Raw genomic sequence first — 18,292 nt, 5'->3', positions numbered from 1 at the left:
TATGAAGGTTGAGAGAAGATTTGATCGAGGTGTTCAAAATCATGAAGGGTCTAGACAGAGTGGATAGAGAGAAACTGTTCCCATTGGCGGAAGGGTCAAGAACCAGAGGACACAGATTTAAGGTGACTAGCAAAAGAACCAAAGGTGACATGAGGAAAATCTTTTTTACACAGGGAGTGATTAGGATCTGGAATGCACTGCCTGAGGGGGTGGTGGAGGTAGATTCAATCGTGGCTTTCAAAAGGGAATTGGATAAGTACTTGAAAGGAAAGAAATTGCAGGGCTACGCGGATAGGGAGGGGGAGTGGGACTAGCTGGATTGCTCTTGCATTGAGCCGGCACAGACTCGACAGGCCAAATGGCCTCCTTCCATGTTGTAACCTTTCTATGATTCTATGATTCAAAGTAAAGCTCCCTCTACAATGTCCCATCAAACACTCCCAGGGCAGGTACAGCACGAGTTAGATACAGAGCAAAGTTCCCTTTGCACTGCCCCACCAAACACTCCCAGGGCGGTACAGCACGGGTTAAATACAGAGTAAAGCTCCCTCTACACTGTCCCATCAAACACTCCCAGAGCAGGTACAACATGGGTTAGATAGAATAAAGCTCCCTCTACACTGCGCCATCTAACACTCCCAGGGCGGGTAAAACAGGGAAATCTCCAGGTGCCCTATCTAACTATAAGTGGTCCCTGTATCTTTGTGCAACCCTACAACTGTTATAACCAAGGTCGTTGAACTGGTGATGAGGGTGGGTACAATGTTATATTGGGTAAAATCTGACAAATGTTGTTAAAATCTGTGCTACAGAAGCTATGATGAATTGTGGAGTTTAACTCAGATGAGAGCTGGATGTCCATTTGTGTTTGTCTTTCAGGTCCCGGTGCCTTTACCCCAGCACTGCTGTCCCCTATTAAGGCAGTGGTTCAGCACACCAGCCAGGTTGTTGCCCCCACTACTGCCAGCATCATCGTCAATTGCCCTTTCGTGGAGTCCGAGATCAAAAGAGGCACCGGCAAAGTCATTCGCGAAGCAAGCCTGGCGGTGCAAGAGGATGTGACAGATACGAGTCCTCCGCAAGGTGAGAGTGTAGAGGGGTAAAAAGAAAGTCTTGCATTTCTATAGCACCTTTCACAACCACAGAACATCCCAAAGCACTTTAGAATCAATGAAGTACAATGAAATCTGTAAATTAGGGACGCCTAAAGGACTTGCAACGTGTGTTCTTTATTTGCGGGTGTCCTTATTTTCAAAATGGTCATTATAGGTACAGTAAACCGGATGAGCCAAATATCCCAAGATAGGCTACATCTCCTGCAGCGTTCCTTCCTTTTTTTCACCCTCACCTGGGATCGTGCCTAATTCTGGAGCCCAGCCAGCGGGATGTGATTTCAGTTCATTTTCTCTTTGTTGGGTTTTCCAGTTCATTGTCATCCCGGGGTCCTTTTCCATTGAGGGAGGGATGTCCTGATCCTGGGATCTGCTACGTTGGCACAGTAGGGCCAGAGTGCCTGGGAAATCCCAGCCAAACTGGGAGAATTAATGTCCTGCAGACCCCCTGTCCGGGACCCCCTCCATCCGCGTGCTGCAGCTGCTAGCGTTTGAAGTGCTGGGGGATGGGCATGGGGCCATTAGCAGCTCATCAGTACCTGACGTGCTGGTGGAGTGAGATGTGATGATGCCCGGTGCAGCTCCAGCATTTGTGGAGCTCTTTACCAAGCACCATAGCGGCAGAGGCATCGCTCCATCCCTAGGATAGAGCCATGCAAGCATTCAATTCCAGACAGAACGGTTTCTCTGCTGCTATGGATGCTGAATAAAGAGATCTCCATTCCACAAAAGCAGTTCCTTGCACCCGTTGCCTCCTTGCGCTCACCTGCGCGTCCCGTGTTTTAAGTTGTAAACGGACATGGTGCGTTGAAGGCTGTCCATAGTTCGTAATTTGCAAGTGTCCATGGTTTCAAGGTGCAGCTTGTATCTATTACAATGTAAGTTATCAGGCTCTGTCGATAAGTGTCCGTTTTTTGCAGGTGTCAGTCTTTTGGGGGTGTCCGATTGTACAGGTTTCACTGTACTTTTAAAGGAGTCACTATTTTAGTGTAGGAAATGCGGCAGCCAATTTGCGCACAGCAAGCTCCCACAAACAGCAATGTGATAATGATCAGATAATTGGTTTTACTGATGTTGGTCAAGGGATAAATATTGGTCAGGATACCAGGGAGAACTGCCCTGCTCTTCTTCAAATAATGCCATGGGATCTATTACGTCCACCTGAGAGGGCAGACGGGGTCCAGTTTAACGTCTCGTCTGAAAGACGGCACCTCTGACAGTGCAGCACTCCCTCAGTACTGCACTGGAGTGTCAGCCTGAATTTTGTGCTCAAATCTCTGGAGTAGGACGTGAACCCACAATCTTCTGACTCAGAGGCGAGAATAACAGGTACCCGGGAATGAGTTACATGAATCTAATCGAGGGGTTTATATATAGAGTAACAGATACCCAGGAGTGAGTTAGAGGCTGGAATCTTATCGAGAGTTTCGCATGCGTAATATATAGAATAACAGATACCCATGAGTGAGTTACAGGCTGGAATTTAATCAAGGGTTCGCATGGGTAATATATAGAATAACAGATACCCGGGAGTAAGTTAGAGGAAAAATGGCAAGATTTGAAACGGAGTAATGGAGCAGAGGGACCTCAGTGTGCACATACACAGGTCACTAAAGGTGTCAGTGCATAGAATACAAAAGCTAGCAGTTAACGCCTAATCTATGCCTTTGTCACCTCCAGAATTGACTATTCCAATGTTCTCCTGGCCAGTCTCCCTTCTTCCATTCATCGAAATCTCTGCTGCCCGTATCCTATCCTGCACCAAGTCCAGCTCATCCATCACCCCTGTCCTCGCTGACACCAAACACCTCAAATTTAACATTCTCATCCTTGTGTTTAAATCACTTTGAGGCCTTGCCCCTCCCTATATGTGTAACCTCTTCCAGTCCTACAACCCCCTCCACCTGAACTCTCCATTCCTCTAATTCTGGTCTCTTGTGAATCCCTTCCTCTCCTTTCCCCACCATTTGTGTCCGTGCCTTCAACTGCCAGGCCCCATGCTCTGGAATTCCATCCCTAAACCCCTCCCCCTCCCTCTCCTCCTTTAATGTCTTCCTTAAAACCCAAATCTGTGACCTTTGATCACCCCTCCTAATATCTCCTTTGCCTTGGCATTCAATTTTGTCTGATTATGTCTCTGGGAAGTGCCATTTTCGATGGTAAAAGCGCAATACAAACGCAAGTTGTTGTTGATTTAATCCGTAGTTGGAGTATTGCATGCAGCCTTGGGATACCTCATTATAAGAACAATATAAAAGTAATATTCCAGAGTACCAGAGATGGTGGTGGGGGTGGGGGGGTTACAGTTGAGGAGAAACTGGAAATCACAGCTTTTTTTTCACTACAGCTCGGACGATTAAGAGGTAGCCTGATAGAGATCTTCAAGATCCGAAGGGTTAAGGCAAAGGTCAGAAGTGGGGTTATTTGCTGATGGTACACAATTCCATTCTCAATTCCTGAGTTAATGAAGCAATCCGTGCTGCGTGCAGCAAGACCTGGTCAACATCCAGGCTTAGGCTGATAAGTGGCAAGTAATATTCGCGCCAGACAAGTGCCAGGCAATGACCATCTCCAAAAGAGAGAGACTAACCACCTCCCCTTGACATTCAATGGCATTACCATCGCCGAATCCCCCACCACCAATATCCTGGTGGTCACCATTGACCAGAAACCCAACTGGACCAGCCACAGCTGGTCAGAGGCTGGGTATTCTGCGGTGAGTCCCCAAAGCCTCTCCACCACCTACAAGGCACAAGTCAGGAGTGTGATGGAATACACTTCACTTGCCTGGATGAGTGCAGCTCCAACAACACTCAAGAAGCTCGACACCATCCAGGACAAAGCAGTCCATTTGATCAGCAGCCCATCCACCACCCTAAACATTCACTCCCTTCACCACCAGCTCACTGTAGCTGCAGTGTGTACCATCCACAAGATGCATTGCAGCAACTCGCCAAGGCTTCTTCGACAGCACCTCACAAACCCGCGACGTCTATGACCTCTACCACCTAGATGGATAAGATCAGCAGGTGCATGGGAACACCCCTACCTCCAAGTCACACACCATCCTGACTTAGACATGTATCACCATTCCTTTATCATCATTGGGTCAAAATCCTGGAACTCCCTACCTAACAGCACTGTGGGAGTACTACTTTCTCTACACGGACTGCAGTGGTTCAAGAAGGCTGCTCACCACCACCTTCACAAGGGCAACTGGGGATGGGCAACAAATGCTGACCTTGCTAGTGTCACCCATATCCAAAGAATGAATTTTTTAAAATGATGATAGATCGTTTCCACTGGGTCTGGTATTGAGAGGGCAAAGAGAATCACAAAAATTAATGTGGCGCTTAGAAAAAATTTTCTTTACGTAGAACGTGGAATTCATACTCAGCTGTTACCTCCACTTGCCCTCCCCCATGGCCGACAGTCATTATCTAGGCTCACAAATGAAGAATGGCGAGTTGGGTGAGATGCCGAGGGCAGCAAGTTCCCATTGAATTGTACCCAGGCAATGAGTCAGAAGTAGAGGAGTGAGAAATATTAGAAGGTAAAATAATCTGTCAGTGATAGGAACACAGGAATGAATAGGAGTTGATGTGGCCACTGAGAGCCAACGGGCCGGTCCTGATGAAAGGGCACATTCAGCAGAAGCAACCGGTTACATTGTGCAATCTTACCATTTAACTCTTCTCCTTTCCCAGAGTTTTCCAACAGCCCAACAATGTTTGGCTGGCAGTTTGGCCTGGTTAAGAGGTTCCAAGAATCTTTGCCTTCAGTTTGCGACAACAATTTGGCTGTTACCCACCTCCTCCAGGACAACATGACCAGGGGTACGTGTGGGGCTCGGTGGGTTTTATAAGTTGAGTCGCACTCGATTTCATATTCCAGAGCAGAATGTTGGTTAGTTTGGTTGGCCGTTTCTTTTCGGGCTGGTCATTTGGTTATATAGTTGGCTGATTGTTTGGTTGGCTGATTGCAAGGATAAATGTTTCGCTAGTCTGGTTGATTGCTTAGTTTGATTGCATGATTGGTGATTTTGTAGATAGAAATACACAGAAGTTGCAACACAAAAACATTCGGCCCAACCAGTTCATGTCGGCGTTTACCCTCCATGTGATTTTGTTGGCTGTTTGGTTATTATGGGTGTCTGTTTGGTTTCTTAGTTGGATTGGTTAACTGGTTGGTTATTTGGTTGCATGATTGGCTTGTTGGCTATTTGGTGGTATGGCGACTTTGGTTGTAAGGTTAGTTTGGTTGCGTCACTTTATGGTTGGTTGGGTAGCAGGCTGCCTGGTTGGATATTTGCTTGCTAATTAGGATAGCTGTTTGTTTATTTCATTTGTTGATTGGTTACTTTGGTTGGTTGGTTTAGTTAGCTGCTTGAAGAGTTTGGTTGGCTGATTGGTCAGTTCAGTTAGTTTGGTTGGGTAATTTGGTTTGCAAGCTGGTTAGCTGTTTGGTTGGTTAATTTAGTTAGTTTCAGTTTATTACTGGTTAATTTGATTAACTGGTTAGTTATTTGGTTCATTTTTTTCCTGGTTTGTTTGAAAACAAATGTTTCCCATTTCTTGTTGACAGAGCTGCCCATCTTTGGTTACGATGAATTCTTTGAGCACAAGATTGAGGAAAAGAAGAGAGACCACACTTATCGTGTGTTTAAAACCGTGAACAGAAAGGCAGAGGAGTATCCATTTGCAGAGCATTACTCCGACCCACTGGCTGAAAAGAAGGACGTCTCGGTGTGGTGCAGCAACGACTATCTGGGGATGAGCAGCCACCCCCGTGTACTGGAAGCCATCGTGTAAGTAGATCAAGAACACCACGCGCACTCGCGCGCGCACACACAAACACATACGCACACACACCGATACACATACACATAATTAGTCGTGAATCTAGGGTGAGTCACGTGAACTTGTCACAAAGAAATCACCAGGTACTGGTACGATTCCACAGGACTGGAAACAGGCAAACATAGGGGCAATGTTCTGAGTTCGTGCCATAGCGGATAGCCCCACCGAGTCAGTAGGAGATATTGGGAAATTGTGGCCGAGCTGTAAACGGGGGAGTTTCCCCACCTGTATCACGAACTCGGAAACTCTGCATACGCTTCCTGTCTACAAAATCTTACTTCCACTTGTCAGACTTTTATGTCAACTTCTTACCATTATAAATTGCTATGTCCACATTTGTAATGGAAACTGCCTATGTAAACATGTCAGGCTGTAATTACACCCTCCTACCAGTGGTAGTGCTGTAGGACCTCAGTTTTAGCTCTCCACAGTTTTGCCAGTATTGCAGAGCATAGAAACATCGGAACAGGAGGCCATTCAGCCCCTCGAGCTTGTGGCTCATTCAATTAGATCACGGCTGAACTGTATTTCAACTCCATTTACTTGCCGTAGCTCCATATTCCTTGACAACGTAACCTAATGGTTCTATCGATCTCAGTCTTGAAAGCTTCATTTGTACCAGCATCCATAGCCTTTTGGGGAACAGAATTCCAGATTTCTACTACCCTTTGTGTGAAAAGGTGTTTCCTGATTTCCCTCCTGAACGGCCTAGCTCTAATTTTAAGATTATGTCCCCTCGTTCATGATTCCCCACCAACGGAAATAGTTTCTCTGTATCCACCTTATAGAATCTTTTTAACATTTTAAACACCTTGATCAGATCAACCCTCAATCTTCTATGCTCAAGGGAATACAAGCCAAGTTTATGCAACCAGTCTTCATAGTTTAACCCTTTAAGCCCCGGTATCATTCTGAGCAATTCATATGCTCTGACTAACTCTACCTCTCTGCTTCCCATAATGCTTCATATTTTGCTATTTATCCGTAAATAATATCAAATCAAAGTATTATACTAAAATAAGGACAGAATATACAGCTTTAAAATGGGGACTGAATTATGTCTGCAGGCCCTGCTCCGATTGTCCCCCGCCCTCTCACTCTGCTTCACCTGAAGACTGCACATGGTCTTAGAACCCCTATGAAACACCACAGGAAATCAACTTCTATATTTGAGAAGTTTAAAATACATGACCCAGGTAACTACAAGCCCTGCATACATATAACCTCCCAGCCAACTATCAGAAGAAGGTTGTCCTGGCGTTCTAGGGCCAACGTCCCTCCCTCAACTAATATCACCAAACAAACTGATAAACTGCTCATTGATCTCGTTGCTGTTTGTGGGATCTTGCTGTGCACTGACTGCCTGCTGCATTTGCCTACATAACAGTGACTGCTCTTCATTGGTTGTGAAGCTCTTTAGGGCACTCTGAGGACCTGATAGGGTAACGTATAAATGCAGCTTCTTAATGATATGTAAACACTGCTCATTCTGCTGTCCACAGGGAGACAGTGCAGGAGTTCGGTGCGGGAGCTGGTGGGACTCGCAACATTTCCGGAACCAGCAAGTTCCACGTGGACCTGGAATCGGAGCTGGCTGGTCTGCACCAAAAGGATGCCGCACTTCTCTTCTCATCGTGTTACGTGGCTAACGACTCGACTCTCTTCACTCTGGCCAAACTGCTACCAGGTATAGGACAGGGAACACAGGAATTAACTACTTCATAGGAAGGGAGAGACAGAGAGAGAGAGAGAGAAAGGGAGGGGAAGGAAGAGAGTGTCAGAGAGTGAGAGGGTGAGAGATAGAGAGGGAGAGACAGTGAGGATAGTAGGGAAAGAGATAAAGAGACAAGACATTAAGTGAGGTAGAGACAGAGCAAGAGAGGGAGAGGGAGAGAGAGACCGACAGAGACAGAAACAGAGAGAGAGTTACCGATAAGTCTTGATTTTTTGTTTGTTTGAAGTGTTACGCCTAATTTCACAACAAGCACATGGGTAAGAGATTGTTTGAATCCCGCAGGCTGTGAGATTTACTCTGATGCTGGGAATCATGCGTCCATGATCCAGGGGATCAGGAACAGCGGAGTTCCAAAGTTTGTCTTCCGGCACAATGACGTCGAACACCTGGAGCAGCTCCTGAGGGAGTCGAACCCGGAGACCCCTAAAATCGTGGCGTTTGAAACGGTACATTCGATGGACGGTAAGGAGTAAGACACAATGTTAATGTCCCAGCCCCAGAGATTACAGTGGAAGGGGTGAAGGAGGGAGCACAATGTCAGCTTCAATCAGTTAAATATGGAACAGCAGCTTTTCATTAATTGATAGAGATTGATTACTGTAGTCATTGTGGTAGAGGGCCAGCTAGATGGACCTTGGTCTTTTATTCGTCTAGCAATTCCTATGTTGCTATGCGATAGAACTAACCTTTCCTCTTGAGATGCCATTTTGGAGGGGGTGAAATTTTACAAGACCTCCTTTCTGAGGAGAGGGCCTTGCTCATTGGTGGCAAAAATTGGAGCTTTGGGCACTTTGCTCACCATTATTCTGCTCAGAAAACTGTGCCGAATTTCCTGTATGCACTGCAAGGTGGGGAGGGTCCTGAGACTCATATAATTGGCACCTTGAGAGTCCAAGTCACATTGAAAGAAAGAACTTGCATTCCTATAGCGCCTTTCATGACCTCAGGATGTCCCAAAGCGCTTCACAGCCAATGAATAACTTGTGAAGTGAAGTCACTGATGTAATATGGGCAAAGGCAGCAGCCAATTTGCGCTCATCACAATCCCATAAACAACAATGAGATGGAAGACCAGATAATCAGTTTTAAAGTGATGTTGATGCTGCACTGGGAGTATCGGCCTAGATTGTAAGGCGATGGTCTCCTCTCCCTCTCACTGAGGACCAGGGTTCCTGCTGTTGGGTACAGTTGAGTAACTCCTGTTGGAGAGCATGTGCCGATGCACCTGGGCGGCGGTCAACCCTCGCTGTCTGAAGAATGGGGAGGGAAGTGCATTGGAGGGCAGCACTAAAATTGGCCTCAGCATCCCTGAGTAAGAAGTGGGTGGGAGCACTCTCCTAATCTGGTAACTTCACGCTCTAACGTGTACAGAAATGAGGGAGGAGGTTGTGGTGTTTGGTTGGGGGAGGGTTGAGGACAACACTAATATTTCACAGACATGATGAAGGCCCCCTGCCCTTTACTGATTTATGCAGCAGGGTAAGGGTCACTCACAGTGTAACTGTACAGAGTTACTGTTTATTCAAGGTGAGGGTCACTCACTGTGTAACTTTACAGAGTCACTGTTTATTCAGGGTAAGGGCATTCGTTGTGTCACTGCTTGAAACTGGTCGTTATACTGTCCATTTCCTGTCACCCAGGTGGTATCTGTCCATTGGCGAAGATGTGCGATGTCGCTCACAAGTATGGAGCCATCACTTTTGTAGATGAGGTGCATGCTGTGGGACTTTACGGAACTCACGGAGCAGGGATCGGAGAGCGGGATGGTATCATGCACAAACTAGACATCATATCGGGAACGCTCGGTGAGTTGGCAGCACAGTTGTGTTTTGCCCGTCGTTGAGCGCCAGAGCTCGTTTATTAGTTCCTCACGCCATTATCTCAGCTTTGGTGGCTCAGTGGGTAAACAAGCCAGCCCGTGTGACATTTAGCCCTAAATGCCAGGAGGTCATAGCTTCGATACCTGCTGATTTCACTCATCTCAGCTGGGGTTGGGGGAAGGCAGAACTGAAATCGGCCTCAGCATCCTGGAAGTGGGAGGACAGAAGGGTTCCTTCCCCTAATCCCTCTCAGGTGACTCCTGCTACATGGATGTTGGGAGAGGACAGAAGCAGTCTAGCAACCTCAAGAGGGATGGATCGGCCCTGGAGAAAGATCCTGGGACTTTCTTGGTGGGTGTGGCCGAGTGCTACACAAGGCAGGAAATTTACTCCGAGTCACGGGCTGAAATTTAATGTAAAATGCTTCATCCTTTCCAGGTAAAGCCTTTGGCTGTGTGGGTGGCTACGTTGCCAGCACAGCCTCGCTTATCGATACAGTTCGATCCTACGCTGCAGGCTTCATTTTCACCACAGCACTGCCGCCGATGGTACTAGCAGGTGCCTTGGAGTCCGTGCGCATCTTAAAGAGCGAGGAAGGTCAGGCACTGCGACGATCTCACCAGCGCAACGTCAAGTACATGCGGCAGCTGCTGATGGACGCAGGTCTGCCGGTCATCAACTGCCCCAGCCACATCATCCCCATACGGGTACGTGATCGGTGTCCTTAGCAGCACCATCTCACCATATAATCAGTGGCACCGGGCCAGGGTAATCTCATTGTATGACCAGTGACTCAGGACTGTGCCGGGGTAATCTCACCACATAACCAGGGATACCTGGCTGTGCCGGGATAATTTCACTGTGTAACCAGTGGCGCAGGGCTGTGCCGGGGTAATTTTACTGTGTAACCAGTGGCGCAGGGCTGTGCCGGGGTGATCTCACTGTGTAACCAGCGGCACAGGGCTGTGCCGGGATAATCTCACTGTGTGACCAGCGGCACAGGGCTGTGCCGGGATAATCTCACTGTGTGACCAGCGGCACAGGGCTGTGCCGGGATAATCTCACTGTGTGACCAGCGGCACAGGGCTGTGCCGGGATAATCTCACTGTGTGACCAGCGACACAGGGCTGCGCCGGATTAATGTCACTGTATAATGAGCGACACCGGGCTGTGCCTCACTACACCCCCATTAGCAGCGTCATACCTGGTAACTGTACCTATTAACCTGGCCTTGAATAGACCCTGTCTGACTGACCTCAGATGCCTATGAAATGACATACCAGGTTGATAGGGTAAAGATAAGGCCCTTGATAATATACCTCACAAGAGACTCCTTCACAAACTAAAGTAGATGAGTATCAAGGTTAGAAACTCGACACGGATTATTAACTGGGTAAGGGGAGCTAAGTCACAATGGGAGGACATATACTGCAAGGGCTACCCCAGGAGTCCATGCTGGGAACCCCTCCTCTTCCTGGTGTAATCATAATGAAAGCTTGATTATATACCAATGTTTGGGGGGTGGGGGGGAGCAGTGAGGGGTGAAATGTGGACCCAACAGAAGCAACCAAGGTCCTAAAAAGGGAGCTTGACAGAGTTTGCTTGGGCTGATCGGCAGTAAATGAAGTTCAGTACAGATAAATGCAACCTGCTGCGTAGTGGGAGTAAGAGCAGGAGGCACATTTGGAACTATCGGGGGAGGGGTGGGAACTGAAAGACACGCAGGGTGTTCAGGGCGTTAGTTAAGTTGTCGCTCACCATTTCCAAACAGGATGAGGTGGTGTGAAAGTAAGTGTGCACGATCCTGGAGCACATTACAAAACACCTGAGTTCAATCCTCCAGAAGTCACTGACACTGTACAGTGCCCTGGTCAGATCACACCTAGAATATCGGGGACAATTCCAGTCACCGCAACATAATGCAGAGAAATAAGTCAGAAGAACCCCAGCATTGGAGGAAAGAACAGGAGAACTCAATACACAAGGGCTCTTCAGCCTCGCAAAGAGACGTCTCAGAGGGAGAAATTTACAGAAAGGTAAAATATACTAAAGAGGATCAAGTAAGCCCAGAATAATAATCTCAGATAATCCACAGCAGCAAGGGCAAAAAGGTCAGGGTGCGAACGGCAAGTTTAGGACTGATGCCCGGAAGAATTTTGTAACCCAGAAAGTGGAAAGGTTACCAGGAAGGGTGGCTAAGACTTGGACACTGTAGCCTTCGAAGAAATAGTGAGGGGTGTGGGTAGTGAGAGGGCTGTATTTTGGAAGGATGAGATCTGAGAGAGGTGGAATCTGTCGGTTTTAACTGGCTGCTGCTTTTCCTGAAGGTATGCGATGCTGCGAGGAACACGGATATCTGCAACATCATGATGAATCGACATGACATCTACGTACAGGCCATCAATTACCCGACTGTCCCCAGGGGAGAGGAGCTCCTCCGACTTGCCCCCTCCCCACATCATGAACCCCAGATGATGGGCAACTTTGTGGGTGAGTTAAGGGGAAGTGCGATGAAATGAGGTAGGGCGCAATAGGGACAGGAGACCCCGGGGTCACTTTCTAGTGTCTGATAAGCCGTTGATCTTAGCGGGAACGTCAGTAAGTAGCGCTTCAATTGGCTGCAGAGGCCTTGGGCTCGGAATCTGGCTTGGGATCCCGTTCCTGGACACTGTCTAGGGGCTGTCCTATTTGTGAGGAGGGGAGAGGATTGTATCTGGCTGCAGCCCTTAGCATCCCTCCGCCCCCGTTCCCTGATTCTTGCACAGCCAGAGCAAGAATCAGGGAACAGGGGGAAGAGGTCTGGAGGGAAGAAAGAACCGGACCCCAGCACTCGGTGTCACCAAGAAATCAGTGTTGGAAGTTTCATGGCTGCTAGCCTAATGCAATTGTGTAAGATCCCATCATCTGCCAGGTCAACAGGGGAATATAATTCGACACATTAAATATTTCTCCATTGATATCACCAGTATGAACTTCAGGAGGTCATGAGTTCGAGTCCCACTCGAGGACTTGAGCCCCATAATCCAGGCTCTCACTTCAGTGCAGTCATGTGAGAGTGCTGCACTATCGGAGGTGTTCAGATGAGAGAAGGCCCTGTCTGCTTGTTCAGGTGGATGTGAAAGATCACACAGCACTATTGGAAGAAGAGCCATGAGTTCTCCTGGTGTGCTAGGGCCGACATTCCTCCCTCAACTAACACCACCAAAAAGACAGACTGACTGGTCATTTATTGTCCACCAGTGGGATCTTGCTGTGTGCAAATTGGCTGCCAGGTTTTCCGACAAGTGACTGCACTTCAAAAGCACTTTGGGATGTCCTACGGTTGTGAAAGGCGCTGTACAAATGCAAATTCTTCTGTTTTTCAAATATTTCTTTTGAAATCTATCCTGGATTCTGCTACCCCCACTATTTCAGGTCAGTCATTCCACGTCCAAAAAACTCTGCAGCAAAAAATCTTCTCCTACCCTCTCCCTTCATTCCTGGTGATGATCTTAAACTGATGCCATCTAGTTACCGACTCACAAGTAGAAATAGTTTGTCCTGATTTACCATATCGAAATCCCTCCTAATTTTGAGCCGATCTCCTCTTCACTTTCTCTGTTCTAATGAAAATAGCCCCACTTTCTCTCGCCTCTCCTCATAACTACAACCTCTCTTTTCAGATCGCCTGGTCGATGCATGGAAGGAGCTGGGGCTCCCCATCCAGCGCCTGTCCTCGACAGCCTGCAGCTTCTGCCACCGACCCCTGCATTTTGAGCTGATGAGCGAATGGGAGCGCTCCTACTTCGGCGGGACGGAGGGACGGTACGTCACCGTGTGCGCCTGAACCGACAGCTCGTGAAGTTCTACCGAAGAAACCATCTCAATGCAATTAAACTACAAGTACTGGACTAGTAATACCCCAAACCCCTCACTAACATTCTGATATACCCCACACCCCTCACTGTAACACTGATATACCCCACACCCCTCACTGTAACACTCTGATATCCCCACACCCCTCACTAACATTCTGATATACCCCACACCCCTCACTGTAACACTGATATACCCCACACCCCTCACTGTAACACTGATATACCCCACACCCCTCACTGTAACACTCTGATATACCCCACACCCCTCACTGTAGCACTCTGATATACCCCACACCCCTCACTAACATTCTGATATACCCCACACCCCTCACTGTAACACTGATATACCCCACACCCCTCACTGTAACACTCTGATATACCCCACACCCCTCACTGTAACACTCTGATATACCCCACACCCCTCACTGTAACACTCTGATATACCCCACACCCCTCATTGTAACACTGATATACCCCACACCCCTCACTGTAACACTCTGATATACCCCACACCCCTCACTGTAACACTCTGATATACCCCACACCCCTCACTGTAACACTGATATACCCCAAACCCCTCACTGTAACACTGGGATATACCCCAAACCCCTCACTGTAACACTCTGATATACCCCACACCCCTCACTGTAACACTCTGATATACCCCACCCCTCACTAACATTCTGATATACCCCACACCCCTCACTGTAACTCTGATATATCCCACACCCCGCTCACTGTAACATTCTGATAGCCCCACACCCCTCGCCGTAACACTCTGATATACCCACCCCCCACCCCGCCACTGGAACAGTTTCTAATGGAGACTCCCTATCTAAATCTGTCCTGCTATAATTACATTCCCCTGCCAGTGGTGGTGCTGTGACTGTCCCTCAGCCTGTACTAATGAGAAATTTCTATGATCCAATGAACTCTACTCGTCTGCTTCCCAAATTGCCCACGTTTTGCCACAGTATTATACAAAATAAGGACAGAATGTATTATTTTAAATTGGGGACAGAATATAGTCTGCACAACCTGATCAAATAACCCCATCCATTTATCCCCACTCGATTCAGGAACCGTTCCTTTAGATTGGAAAATTGCACATATCACGTCACTACTTAAGGTGAGAGGGGGAAACCAGGGAATTATAGACCAGTTAGCCTAACATCTGTTGTTGGGAAATTACTAGGGTCTATAATAAAGGATAGAGTGACTGAACACCTTGAAAATTTTCAGCTGATCAGAGAGAGCCAGCATGGAATTGTAAAGGGTAGGTCATGCCTGACGAACCTGACTGAATTTTTTAAAGAGGTGACTAAAGTAGTCGACTATGTCTATGGATGTTGTTTATATGGACTTCCAGAAGGCATTCGATAAAGTCCCTCGTAAGAGACTGTTAACTAAAGTTGAAGCTCATGGAATTGAGGACAAATTATTGACCTGGTTAGGAAATTTGCTGCGCGACAGAAGACATAGAGTAGGGATATTGGGCAGGTACTCAAATTGGCAGGATGTGACGAGTAGTGTCCCACAGAGATCTGTGTTGGGGTCTCAACTATTCACTGTATTTATTAACAACTTAGATGATGGGATAGCAAGCCATATATCCAAGTTTGCCGATGACACAAATTGGCAGCATAGTAAGCAGTGTAGATGGAAGCATAAAATTACAGAGAGATATTAATAGATTAAGTGAGTGGGCAAAACTGTGGCAAATGGATTTCATTGTAGGCAAGTGTGAGGTCATCCACTTTGGACCTAAAAAGGATAGAATTAGATCAGAGTACTTTCCAAATGGTGAAAAGCCCAAAACAGTGGAGGTCCAAAGAGACTTAGGGGTCCATGTACATAGATCATTAAAATGTCATGGACAGGTACAGAAAATAATCTAAAAGGCTAATGGAATGCTGGCCTTTATATCTAGAGGACTAGAATACAAGGGGGTAGAAGTTATGCTACAGCTATACAAAGACCTGGTTAGACCACACCTGGAGTACTGTGAGCAGTTCTGGGCACCGTACCGAATGGCAGTTGATGCTAGTTCAATTGTTAATTTTAAATCTGAGATTAATAGATTTTTGTTAACCAGAGGTATTAAGGGATTATGGGGCTAAGGAAAGTATATGGAGTTAGGTCACAGATCAGCCATGATCTCACTGAATGGCAGAACAGGCTCAAGGGGCTAAATGGCCTCCTCCTGTTCTATGTTCATCTGAAGGCTACACTTAGTCTTAAATCTCCATGTTAAAAGAAAAACATACCCAAAGACTGACAAAATGGACAAGTGCTTCTGTAATATTATAAATGCCCCCAGAAAATGTGAAACCCCCTCATCCACCCACATACTACAGCCTCTCACTGCCCATGTACACCGCTCTCACATACCACCCTCTCTCCACTCCTCTACAATTCCTTTACTTCTGAAAGCACCAACTCTCTCGGGGGGGTGGTTAGCAGGTTCCAGTTACCTACCACCCCTCAGACTTCACCCGATGGCCCATTCTTTATATGTGGGTTTAGGTTATTCGACCACAGGAGGTAATATTACCGAGCCCAATCCTTTGCTGACCCGAACCACCCAACCCCACGCCACACACGCTTGCCAGCAGCTGTCAATGGATAGCGATCAGAAGCAGGATACCTGGCTTATTTTTAGCACCCTCCCCAACCTAGGCAGCACTGAGGCCAATTGCAGCATCCTTTACTGCCACCCTGGCTGAGATCAGCTAATTCAGCACAGAACATGGGCCATTCCTGTTCTGGATGGCTCAGAACCATACTAGGCAGGACACATAAAACCATCTGGGCTCTCGGATTTATTTTCTCAAACAACTGAAAACCTTTCACAAATCCAATGAAAAAATTGAAATGATCGAAGCCAACAGCCAGCAGCTCCCACAGCTTTGAATACCATCTCAGCATTATCCCATGTTACGGTGTAATCACACAACCATGCTGTCAATAAAGTTTAAAGTTCATACCCTCTGAACTGAAGGTGAATCTTTGTATCCCACAGAAAGACTACAGGCCCAATCAACGGTCTCAGAGAGACTGCGGTCCACAGCGGATTAAACGGTCCTTAACGGCTGGGGGCTGGGATCAAATCCAGTCCAGACTGATGGAATTAAATTATCTGCTAAAATTAGCAATGCCAGTTCAGTGTTGAGTGCTGGTGTGGGAAATGGGAAAGTGTCACACTGCTGAAGAGAAAGCACACTTCTGGGGCAGTGTAGAGGGAGCTTTACTCTGTATCTAACCCGTGCTGTACCTGCCCTGGGAGTGTTTGATGGGACAGTGTAGAGGGAGCTTTACTCTGTATCTCACCCTGTACCTGCCCTGGGAGTGTTTGATGGGACGTCCTGCAGTCTCTCTGAGTGACGCTGCCAATCGTGGGCACTTTTATGCCGTGTCCCCACACAACCAGAGAACTGATTGAACTGAATTACGAGTCCGACCCTCACAGCAGACAGAAAACACTTTCAACATGTCAGTGAGGGCTGTGTTGGAACCCAGCTCCCAGACGTAAAAAGATTGAATGCAAACCTACTGTGGCACCCTGGGCACCAAGCTGGCAGAGTGTCACTAACTCTCCCCATGTCTTTGATTCAAAGTCCCAGGTCCTTCAATGCCGAAGACGTTTTCTATATAACGATTGTGATATCTACAAAATACTTTAACATAATCTAAAACTCAACTACATGGAGATTTTCACCATGATGGCTGAAGGGGGAATCATTCAACCGTCAGTGCGGGTGAGGAGGACGATGTTCTGTGAGACGCTGACCTCAGGCTCCCCTCGTCACTTGCTCTGTTGTCCGATAAGCTGCCGTTTCTGCCGCAGTAGAGCCTGGTACTGTGCCTTGGTGCTCACAAGGCTATTCTGGAGAGTTGCTATCTCAGCTGCAAGCTCCATAACTGGGGAAAAAAAGGGAAAAAAAGACACAATGAGCAACAAAGAGCAAAAACCTGGAGTGTGTCATGCAGACAGCAGGAGCAAAACGCATGTCACGCAGGCAGTAGTAAGCGTGAAGACACTCCTGTCAGACATTAACGAGGGAGAAAAAAACATGGATGTCATGCAGTGATAGCAAGAACATAAACGGATGTCACACAGACAGTAGTGACTGCAAAATCACCCATGTCACGCAGAGACAGCACGAAGAGCAAAATCAGTCAGAAAGAAGCAGAATGGAGAGCAAAAACACGTTTGTGATGTAGGTACAGTAGTAGGAGCAAAAACATACAAGTACCTCACAGCTTTGTCTCTCCCTCTCATCTCACAGTCTCTCTGCCATGTCTCTTCCACCCCCCAACAACACTCACATCCTCCCAGTTTTGTCCCTCCCTCTCCTCTCACTTAGCCTCCCAACTCTCTCTCTCTCAGCAGCCTTCCAACTCTGTCGCTCCTTCTCCCCACTATCTGTCCCTCTCCTCTCACAGACGCCCCGCTATCTGTCCCTCTCCTCTCAGACGCCCCGCTATCTGTCCCTCTCCTCTCACAGACGCCCCGCTATCTGTCCTCTCCTCTCAGACGCCCCGCTATCTGTCCCTCTCCTCTCAGACGCCCCGCTATCTGTCCCTCTCCTCTCAGACGCCCCGCTATCTGTCCCTCTCCTCTCACAGACGCCCCGCTATCTGTCCCTCTCCTCTCACAGACGCCCCGCTATCTGTCCCTCTCCTCTCACAGACGCCCCGCTATCTGTCCCTCTCCTCTCACAGACGCCCCGCTATCTGACCCCCTCCTCTCACAGACGCCCCGCTATCTGTCCCTCTCCTCTCACAGACGCCCCGCTATCTGTCCCTCTCCTCTCACAGACGCCCCGCTATCTGTCCCTCTCCTCTCACAGACGCCCCGCTATCTGTCCCTCTCCTCTCACAGTCGCCCCGCTATCTGTCCCTCTCC

General features: G+C 47.7%; 2 protein-coding genes across 2 annotated transcripts in view; one reads left to right on the top strand and one right to left on the bottom strand.

The window, feature by feature from the left end:
* LOC137309211 (5-aminolevulinate synthase, erythroid-specific, mitochondrial-like) overlaps nucleotides 1-16,378 on the top strand; it is a 28,332-nt gene extending 11,954 nt beyond the window's left edge. The window contains exons 3-11 of the mRNA XM_067977469.1: nucleotides 880-1,083; nucleotides 4,820-4,948; nucleotides 5,697-5,919; nucleotides 7,474-7,658; nucleotides 7,989-8,168; nucleotides 9,347-9,511; nucleotides 9,965-10,233; nucleotides 11,854-12,016; nucleotides 13,189-16,378. Coding sequence (XP_067833570.1) covers nucleotides 880-1,083; nucleotides 4,820-4,948; nucleotides 5,697-5,919; nucleotides 7,474-7,658; nucleotides 7,989-8,168; nucleotides 9,347-9,511; nucleotides 9,965-10,233; nucleotides 11,854-12,016; nucleotides 13,189-13,352 — 1,682 coding nt within the window. The 3' untranslated portion in view covers nucleotides 13,353-16,378. The remainder of the gene's footprint in view (nucleotides 1-879; nucleotides 1,084-4,819; nucleotides 4,949-5,696; nucleotides 5,920-7,473; nucleotides 7,659-7,988; nucleotides 8,169-9,346; nucleotides 9,512-9,964; nucleotides 10,234-11,853; nucleotides 12,017-13,188) is intronic.
* ccdc115 (coiled-coil domain containing 115) overlaps nucleotides 16,193-18,292 on the bottom strand; it is a 31,370-nt gene continuing 29,270 nt past the window's right edge. The window contains exon 5 of the mRNA XM_067977477.1: nucleotides 16,193-17,304. Within this exon, the coding sequence (XP_067833578.1) occupies nucleotides 17,189-17,304 (116 nt within the window). The 3' untranslated portion in view covers nucleotides 16,193-17,188. The remainder of the gene's footprint in view (nucleotides 17,305-18,292) is intronic.

This window comes from Heptranchias perlo, unplaced genomic scaffold (genome assembly GCF_035084215.1).
Source record: "Heptranchias perlo isolate sHepPer1 unplaced genomic scaffold, sHepPer1.hap1 HAP1_SCAFFOLD_154, whole genome shotgun sequence".
NCBI classification, from domain to species: domain Eukaryota; kingdom Metazoa; phylum Chordata; class Chondrichthyes; order Hexanchiformes; family Hexanchidae; genus Heptranchias; species Heptranchias perlo.
This window is presented reverse-complemented; position numbering and strand designations above follow the sequence as displayed.